The sequence below is a fragment of the Musca vetustissima genome, unplaced genomic scaffold (assembly GCF_032173495.1).
Source record: "Musca vetustissima isolate MV318-11 ecotype Yass unplaced genomic scaffold, APGP_CSIRO_Mvet_v1 utg17496, whole genome shotgun sequence".
NCBI lineage: Eukaryota > Metazoa > Arthropoda > Insecta > Diptera > Muscidae > Musca > Musca vetustissima.
Genome location: NW_026880889.1, coordinates 63,251 through 73,453, shown reverse-complemented (window position 1 = coordinate 73,453; position 10,203 = coordinate 63,251). Strand labels below are relative to the sequence as shown.

The following is a 10,203-nucleotide window of genomic DNA, read 5'->3' as shown; positions in this document are numbered from 1 at the left end:
ATGTGGAAGTGTCATAAGTGCGGAAAACCCGTATATTTTGGTAAGTTCGTTGACCTCAATTCTGCCTGAAGGGACAATAATTTAAATATTTTTTTCTCTAATTTACTTTAGCGGAACGTAAACAATCATTGGGCTATGATTGGCATCCTGAATGTTTACGCTGCGAGGAGTGTGGCAAACGTTTAAATCCCGGACAACATGCTGAGGTGGGTGTGTTCTGCTATGGATGTGTCACAATAAATTTTAATTGTTAATTTTGTTGTTGTTTTCTTTTTTGTCTTGCAGCATAAAGGTGTGCCTTACTGTCATGTACCATGCTATGGTGCCCTGTTTGGGCCACAACTGTTTGGTCATGGTACTCGTGTAGAATCTCATAAAAGTTTTGGCAATAAAACATTTCAAAGACCAGGACAACAAAATGGTCCATCGTTACCCAGAGATCATTTGGAATCGAAATTAAAGGTATTGTTGGTGTTTTTCTTTTATTGAAAAGAAAGTTTTATAACCTCCAACATGACGGGGACCAACAACAAACCTTACATCGGTTGGTATTTTTAAAAAGAGGCTAAGGTAGTGGTTTATCTCCTGTGAAAAAATATACAAAACTATAGGCACTCAGGTTCTGAAATTGGATCAATTGTTTAACATATTGACCGTTTGCCTTTAATGAGGCCAAACGGTCAACCCTAAAATGAGGCAAAATATCAATTTAGAGCCAATTTCGATTAAATGAAGTCTGACAAAATATCAAAAAAAATAATAGGTATTGTATATAGGAGCTATGCCACAATGTATATCGACATTGATCATTTTTGGTAGAAAACGTACCTAAATTTTTCCTGGATAAGGTACCCAAACCACCTAAGTACCCAAAAATGCAGATTCCGTCGTTATATGAGGGCTGTCCTGAATCATTGTTCAATATTGATCATGGAGTGCAACTTCATCTATCACCCGAAACGAAGTACCTTGGCACAATTCTGGACTGTCAATTACGATGGAATAGGAACGCTGAGGAGCGGGCGAACTCCATTGGGAAAAGCTTAGGGCTAAAACCATCGACTATACACTGGCTGTATAACACCGTGGTGAGGCCCATCCTTTCCTATGGCTCTCTTGTTTGGTGGAACTGCCTGCGCCACAAGTCTACATCCAGCAAATTAGATAAGGTACAAAGAGCCGTCTCGATTTTAATAACAGGAGCCATGAGGAGCACGCCACAAGCAGCCCTGAACTCAATGCTCAACTTAAAGCCTCTGGGGATCTACATTAAGTGTCAGGCCGCACGTAGCGCCCTAGGGCTGCGTGGACAAAACCTCTGGCGAAGTTTTACCATTGGGCATGGTTGTATCTTGAACGAACCAGGTATGACATTGGATCAACGCGTAAAACTAAGCGACTATATATCACCTGTTCTGAGATTTGACGATGTAGATGTCGTTATTCCTAGTAGAGACGACTGAACCGGAGTAACCCTCCTCTGGACGGTCTGGCTTTCTATACAGACGGACCCAAGATGAAAGAAGGTACAGGGGCTGGTATCTACTGTGAAAGGCTAGGCCCAAGCTGGATTGCAACTGTAGTGTTTCCCAAGCTGAAATCTCGGCGATTTGGAAGACAGCGGAATTGATAAAAAGTATGGATGCAGAGGTCGTCAAATAGAGGCCATCAAATATTGTTATATCAAATCTGAGGCCGTCCTCATGTGTAGAACAGCATTGGAAGAACTTACTTACAACCATCGGCTGTGTTGGGTACCAGGACACCGTGACATCATGAGTAGTGAAATAGCAGACGAATTATCTAAACACTCATTTCCACCGAGTCTTAGTTTCTTCTCTACAACTGAACCTGCTCTAATCTACAGCATAATTAGAAACCTAAAGTGTTTGGGAAATTGCAACCTTAACACGTAATATGAGAGATATGGAGAAAATAGGGGATAGAGAGAGAGATGAGAAGTTTACAAGAAAATGTAAGAAGGTAAGTTTGAAATATTATCGATGGCTATTGAGATCGGACAGAAGATAGCCATCGATACCATTTCAAACTTACCTTCTTACATTTTCTTGCAAGCTTCTTATCTCTCCCCTATTTTATCCATATCTCTTTCTTTTCGTGATGATCATAATGGACCTGACGGTCTCAGAGTGCTGCAGCCACATAAGCACATGCCCAAACTTACAACCACTTCACTCATACCGGCAATAATCTCCGATGCTGGGTAATTTCACATGCCATGTTAATGATAACAGGAATAGGTCAACACACAACTATCCAAATCTCCATCCTCCGACCTGGCTTGTCGATATACGAGTTACAAAGTAGAGAATCCATATCAACAGGCCTATAACAAACCGATGCATATGATGAATACATTCATCGGAGAATATCCAGAGCAACAGTTACTGAGAAAAAAAACAGAGTGGTTTTGTTGACACCTGTTTGTATTGAGGCGCGAATGGATGAAATGGTGCATCTGTTCAGCATGTAGTGATGGTCTACATGACACACTACACTTCTCCTATTTCCCGGACATCTTAATCACCTAAACACATATTCACTATGATCTCAACCTTTATAAATGTATACTTCGGATGGCGATTTGACGAATTAGAAGTATTATTTTTTATATTCCACATGTATACATAGCCCGGAAACTATGTTTCCTCTTCTCCTTTCTACCATCCGTTAAAATGATAACAAATTTTAATTACAAATTTTCTTTATATATGCGATTATTAATCTTTTTGGAAGAATCCAATTATTCTTTAAATTGTTTTTCCTGTCGATATTTTCTGTAACCACTTAAAATCTAATTTCTTTTTTCTAAACATTTCAGGTCTATAATCAATTTTACGACAATAAAAGCATGGAAGTGCGTAGCAGAGAAGTCAACAATCGTCTAATTCTCGAAGGGGCCTTGCGTGTATATTGGGGTGTACAGGGTGTTATACATCTTAAGGAGGATGATGATCAGCGGACATTTGTTGTGCGTAAACGCAATTCGTGTCGTATGTCAAAAGCCGATTCGTCTGACAAAGAGAATAATGATGGTAGTGAATCATTAGATGTTGGTACCACCACCAGTGATCAAGTCGATGCCATATCAACAGACATATCACTCACCGAAAGTATGTCATTCGATTCGTGTAGTTTAAATGAATTTCCCGATTTACCAACAACGCCAGAGGATGCATCTGCCAATACCACAGGGACACAGACATTGACAAATGGTGGTGGGGATGTTGGAGCTGTAAATGGCGGTGGTGGTGACGATACATCATCGACCAATACATCCACATTGTGTGATGATCAATGTTCATCTCTGACAACAACAACGACGAATGGTGTTAGCTCAACACTGCCCTCGAAATTGGATAAATTGGTAAACTTGGAATGGGATGAAATTGATGATTTATTGAAAGTGGAAAGGCGTGTCAGTGAAAAAGATAAAATCTATGAAACCATGCCGGTGCGTTTACCCTCAACATCACCACAAAATTCTTCCTCCTCAACACCAACATCGGATAGTTCAAAAACCGTATCCAATCAATTGAGTACCGATACAACAAATCTGGAGGATATAACCTCTTCCAAGAACTCCACAACATCTTCCTCACCTGTTTCGTCACCTTCCTCGGCAACAACTTCCAACAATACCACTTCTTCGGATAATTTCTTAACAGCCACCGGTTCGATGGCTACAACCACCACGAGCAACTCGAGGGACACAACCACAACCAATGCCACCACTTCCACTACCACTGTAGATAATTATGAAACCTCCGATGATGCCACTCTGAAACCCATGGACTTTGAAGATTTTAAACGTAGCGTCCATCAGGACTATGTTAATGGTGCCAATTCATTTCAAGAACACAATGATGACACATTAAAGCGTAATCAACCCATAGATCCATCACGTATACACGACTCCTTGAAACTTTATAGCCAAGCATCGGGCGGCGATAATCCAATGAGTAAAAGTTTTAATTGTGAACATGCCTTGCGTTCCATCGATGCATCGTTTATAAATGATACCCTGGCCCTGCGGATGTCTGCGGAGGGTGGTGGTTCACCACAGAAACGTTCACCATATGTTTTGCAAAAAAGTGGTTCTGCGCAGGCGCAACTTATAACAAATGGACGTTTTGAAAAGGGTATAAATCGTTCAAAATCTGGCCCCTCATGTATGGCGGCCTACTCGTCCAGTGATGACGACGACGATGATTCGACTCTGAAGCCACAGCGTAGATCGGCACATCAACTGGGTCCTGGTGATCATATTTCGGCAACAATACGCAAGAGTGATATACCACCACGTTTTATACAAATCAATATGAATTGTTATCCCAAAGAGAGTGGACAGCAGCATCAACAGCAGGCAGCGGGTAGTAGTGAATGTGATTCGAGTCGTCAGGAAAATGCTGGTGGCCAATCAACAACATCACAAAGTGGTGCTGCAGCGGGTGATGAATTGACCCAGACGGAGGAAATGTTTACGGCCACAGGTGGTGATAGATCAAGCAATAGGGGTAAATATCCGGAGCATTTGGATGATGATGATCAGCCGTTACATGTTACCGAAGATGGTGTGGTATTGCGACGGCCACCACGTACCGGTGCTGCAGCCATTAAGAGGCGTAGTGGTAATAGAAGGTAAATTATTTTTATTTCCATTTATTTGTTATGAAATATAAATGGTATTTGTTTTCATTTTAGATCCCGCACAAAACTCAAACGTCGTTGTTCCATAAACGGACATTTTTACAATCGCGAAACATCATTCTTTACACCACCCTATGGTTCACAAATGTCCGTTTGGGTAACATCACTGGTAACAACACAAGAAGTAATCAATTTACTTTTGGAAAAGTATAAAGTCGATAGCCCTGCTGAGAATTTTTCCCTCTTTATAATACGTGACAATGGTGAACAGAAACGTCTGAAGGAAAATGAATATCCCCTGATTACACGTATTATGCTGGGTCCCCATGAAGATGTTGCCAAACTATTTTTAGTTGATGCCAAGAAAACCGATGAAATAAGGTAGGGTTTTGTTAATGTCGTCGTATACGTATAAATAATTTCACTTTAAAAATATTTTTTATTTTTAATTTTCAGCAATGAAGTTGCTCAATTTTTAAATTTATCATTACCCGAATGTCGTGCAATTCTAGAACGTTACGATCAAGAATTGGAACGTGAAGTAACCAAAGTTAAAGATAAGTAAGTATTTATTATTTTGTTAATATTGATAAATATTTCGTGGAGAAAACTGTATTTCGAACGGAAGTGTTATAAAGATAAACAAATTTCGAACATCGGTAATGATTTGCTGACAATAGCACATTAAAAAAGATTACGACCTGGTTCGCCTGTTTCTATTATGATATATAAAATTTCGGCTTGTAACTTTGCACAGGAGAAGGGTAAAATGTGTAAAGGAGAAGTGTAAAATTAACAAAGTTTTGTTGCTGTTGTCGTTTTCCCTTCTTTTCGAAGGCGGGAATTATTTCCGCTCACCGCAAAATTACAAAAACATAAATTCCAACGGGATATGAAAATAAACAGTATGCCTCGTCATACCAGTGGATCATTTTGATGAAAAGTCGAATACCCCTCCTTACATCAGCATGACAATATGTTAGAGTGCTTCGGGCAGAATCATCCAGGCGTGTCATGAGGAATATAAGTGATCCAACGTTACAAAAGGGGAGCCTTCAGATCAAGTTGCCTATCGATATGGTCCAAATAGCTTTTAAACTGATGTGGTAGCCTCAGCGCTGAGAGAATACAGAGTGAATACCATCCTCGGAGTTTTTTAAAGAGTGAATTGCCTTTGATATTTAATCAAGAGAGTTTCTAATATCAAGGCCCAGCAACCTTTCTAATGTTTTATGTAGAAAGGAAGTTAGGCAAAAAGTACTATAGTCGTTCCTTTGGGCTGAAGGAATTCCTTGCCGTTAATCGAATTCCTATCCCGTTCGTTGAACCCGTTGCAGTTGTTAACTGCTCTTTGGAAAATCTTTTTGTCGGATACTTCCTTAGCATTGGCACATTTGGTTGATGTTATAGCAGCTCTATTGCATACACACTATGGGACGTTTCGGGTTGTCTTTGTCGTGATGTTTTTTGGGTTCAATGGGAAGGTCATAACACCAGCATCCGCTTGCCTAGGAAGCGTCGATTTGCCACTATCCCCCATTGCCAGCCCAACAACTTTGATAATTCACCTTCACTTGCATCAGCGTTGTGGTATCTTAGCGTCATTCTCGTTCGTCTCAGATATGGGTTAGGATACTGTCTTGGTTGAGACGGAAAGAGCCGGTTCGCTCAATTAAATCGTAAGGAAAGATTTCATTGAACATTTGAGGTTGACCATGATATAACCTCATATCACTTTGCAACTAACCCTGTATAACTTGTAGGCATAGAGACATTTAGAGTACATGGATACCTACTTTCCGGTCTTACCGCACGGTGCTATAAACACCAGTTAATACAAAGCGTCAACCACACCCACTCCCACACCGAAGTGTAGGTACCAATAGATCACCTAAAATTGGACGTGATCCCCTCCTTGGATGAGGAGCAGAGTCCATCTAAACTTCTTTCTAAGGGTCAGGCAATACAACTCCACACCAAGCGTAAAATTTATCCGCGATTTGGGTTTAAACCACTGCCTCCAGCCCGATGCTCCCCAACTTGTCAGACTAGATCCTGGACCTACTGCCCCTGCCACCTGTGCTACCAAAAAAATTCGGTCAGATTCATAGCCAAAGCGATTACCAGTACAACCCCAAACAGTTCAGGACTGGTCAACCAAACTTGTAGACACAGATATCAACAAGGCCTCTCGTATCGCCTTTTTCAACAGGATGTTCAAAAGCCACCGTGCCTGAATGATGGGCTTGCCAGGTCGGAAGCCGCATTGGTATGGTTCAATAATGTCATTGACCATTGGCTTCAGTCGTTCACACAGCACGCTGGATAGCACTTTATATGCGATAGTTGGCATATATCGTCTTGTCTCCTTTTTTGTGCACGGGACACGGGATGCTGAGGTTCCAATCATTGGGCATGCATTCCTCTAGCCAAATTGTAGTAATCTGCTGGTTCATGCTCGTGAACAGCATCAGACCACCAGTCTTGAATACATCGGCTGATAACCCATCGGTACCTAGTGCTTTATTATTCTTCAGCCCATTGATTGCTTTTCTGACCTCATATTGGCTAGGTCTTATACACTCTATGCCGTCATCTCTTATTGGTTCTGGAGTATCTTCTTCACCGCCACTATTTGATACCAGAAGCTTTTCAAAATGCTCCTTCCAGATCCTCAACATGCTGTCTGTATCTGTCACCAGGTTTCCCTCTTCATCTCTACAGGAGGATATGCCTGCACCAAAGCCTTCAAGCCAAAGCTTCAGCCACCTGTTGTGTTTGCAGCTTTTGGACATCGTTTCCGTGTTGTGTTAGATCGCTCATTTGCTGCTAAATTAAGACAAGTGCGAACCTTGTCTGCTACAAGGTAGTGGTCCGAAACGATATTCGCTCTTCGGATCGATCGAATGTCTAAAACACTCTCTGCTACAAGGTAGTGGTCCGAAACGATATTCGCTCCTCAGATCGATCGAACACTGGATAAAATGCCTTCCGTCTATCACAACATGATCAATTTGGTTTCTCGTTGCTTGATCAGGAGAAATCCAGGTGGCCTTGTGTATATCGAGATGCTTGAATCTGGTGCTACTAACTACCATGTTTTTTTTGCTGCCGCGAAGTCAAAACTCATGCCGTGTTCTGATGTTTCTTCATGGAGGCTGATTTTTCCGACGGTGGGGTCAAAAATATTTTCCCTTTCGATTTTTACATTAAAATCTCCTAGCAGAATTTTAATGTCATGGACTGGGCAGAGGTCATATGCAGTTTCTAGGCGCTCGTAAAATATGTCTTTGGTCTGTTCATCATTGTCTTCGATCGTAGCATGGGCGCAAATGAGACTGATGTAGAAGAACTTCGCTTTTATACGGATTATAGCAATTCGCTCATAGAGTGAATCGGGAAATGAGGTATTTTATTATCATATTAACCATAAATCCGCAGCCAAATTCATGCCTCGTTTCATGGTAGCTATAATACAGGGCGTAATCATCTGATTTACTTACGCCAGTGTCTTTCCATTCAAAATAATACTCCTTGTTGGAAAACTCAGTGGTGTAATTTTATTAATTACTAATTTAATTTTTTTTGTAAATTTTTTCTTTGCAGATATGCTGAATTACGTCGCCGTATTGTTGCACGTATGGAATCTCTAAAGGTCCATTTATAAATTCCTTTATTATTATTATGAATTTTTTTTTCAAACTACTTATATTTCCGTTTGCAATTATTATGTTTCTGCGAACAGCACAGTTCTAAAACCCAATTTTTTCCATTTACAAAAACTCAGCAATATACGTTTTCTATAATGTTGTCGTCTTTATATGTTTCAGTTTAATACGATCTTTTTTTAATATACAATTATGTTTAAGCACAAAAAAATGTTCTATGCTGTCCACACACACACACACTTTTATATACAACAAATGTACATCATGTTTTAACAAATTGCCAAAAGTGCGCATTTTATTTGTGTTTGTATTTTTCAGTATTCACAGATTATTAAAAAATCAAAACCATTTCGAACAATCACGTGTCATGCTATATTAATTTTTTTATATAAATCCAATTAAATATATTTTTTATTAGTTAATAATATATTATTGTTTTATTTTTTCCAACGTATCAATATGTTATTTTTTTACATTTTTTCCATATTTTCGTTTTACCAACATTTTTATTACATTTACCGTCAATTCTATAATCATTCGAATTCTAACCCTACTTTAATAAAAAATAACTTGCTAAAAAATCTCAAGAAATTGTTAACATAAATCAAAATAACAAATATATATAGACTATTGAAAAGTATTTAATTTCTCTCGAACAATAACAAAGAACATCATTAACAATTGGTCTGAATTTTGAAAAATAATTTAACGAAGTTTTTGTTTTACAAAAAAATATTATATTAAAAATTATTGTAGGTTTTTTATACAAATACATATATAGATTATATAGAACAGCATAATGAACAAGAGATATGTTTTTAAAACCAAAAAAAAGAGAAAAAGAAAAACTTATAAAATATATTATATGAAAACTTTATGAAGTACCCCAGTGTTTAACAAAAATAAATGTACGTATGTGTTTTAATTCTATTGGGATTGGAATATTTGATATTTTTTTAGCATTAACGTTAACCACGAAGTCAGGCACCAACGAATTTCTCAGTGAAGTGGTATCGCTGTAACGTAAGTATTTCGATTTGTTATAAGAGACACTTGGGTATGAAAGATTTTTTGTAAAGAAGCTTTAAATAGCTTCTGTGGAGAATATCCCAACAAAAAACTAAGGGAACTTATGAGGATCAATGGCGAGATCCGAAACTATAGTCTTCCATGCTTTCCCCACCAATAAATATTTGTTTTTATAAAAAAAAACTACTACCAAAACTACCTCCATATCTCAACACTACACACCAATTCTGACAGAAATTTAGCTGTTTACAAAATTACAGATCTATCGGTTCCCCTAAAATCAAATTTGTATCAATTTTAGTAGCAATTAGTACACAACTTCCCTACTATGTACCTCAACAACATCCAACAGAAATCATTTTTTCCCAATTTCAGGATTACAGACCTTTCAGTTCACTCAAATCTAAATTGTACAAAATTTTTACCAATTTAAGGAATACAGCTTTACACGTTCACCTAAATCCAACTTGTATCAAATTTAGTACTATTTACTACATATAAGTACAAATTTCCAAAAATACATTCTTGTCCCAATCCAACACTCCAACATTAACCTTGATTCCAAATTTCAGAATTCCAGCCCGATCGGTTCGACTAAATCCGAATTGTATCAAATTTAGTACCATTTAGTACTCCTACGTACAAATTTCTAAAACTACATCCATACGCCCAACATACACACCAACAGTAATTATATTTCTAAATTTCAGGATTCCAGCTCGATCGGTTCACAAAAATAAAAATTGTACCAAATTTAGTACATATAAGTACGAGCTTCCAAAACTTCCTACATATCCCAATTCTAAAATCCACCAGTAATAATTTTTACAAATTT

The 10,203-nt window shown here is 38.4% G+C and overlaps 1 protein-coding gene across 1 annotated transcript; it reads left to right on the top strand.

Moving 5' to 3' along the window:
* LOC133326795 (uncharacterized) lies at positions 1-8,402 on the top strand. The gene is made up of 7 exons (XM_061535403.1): positions 1-40; positions 112-206; positions 286-462; positions 2,843-4,662; positions 4,726-5,052; positions 5,128-5,232; positions 8,278-8,402. The coding sequence occupies exons 1-7, from the start codon at positions 1-3 to the stop codon at positions 8,336-8,338; spliced, it is 2,625 nt and encodes an 874-aa protein (XP_061391387.1). The 3' UTR covers positions 8,339-8,402.
* The last annotated feature ends 1,801 nt before the right edge of the window (positions 8,403-10,203 follow it).

Bases quoted from the DNA above. Each gene is read 5' to 3' on its own strand.
- LOC133326795 (XM_061535403.1), top strand. From the start codon at position 1: ATGTGGAAGTGTCATAAGTGCGGAAAACCCGTATATTTTG. The intron at 41-111 runs GTAAGTTCGTTG...AATTTACTTTAG, and splicing joins CGGAAAACCCGTATATTTTG to CGGAACGTAAACAATCATTG. The intron at 207-285 runs GTGGGTGTGTTC...TTTGTCTTGCAG, and splicing joins ATCCCGGACAACATGCTGAG to CATAAAGGTGTGCCTTACTG.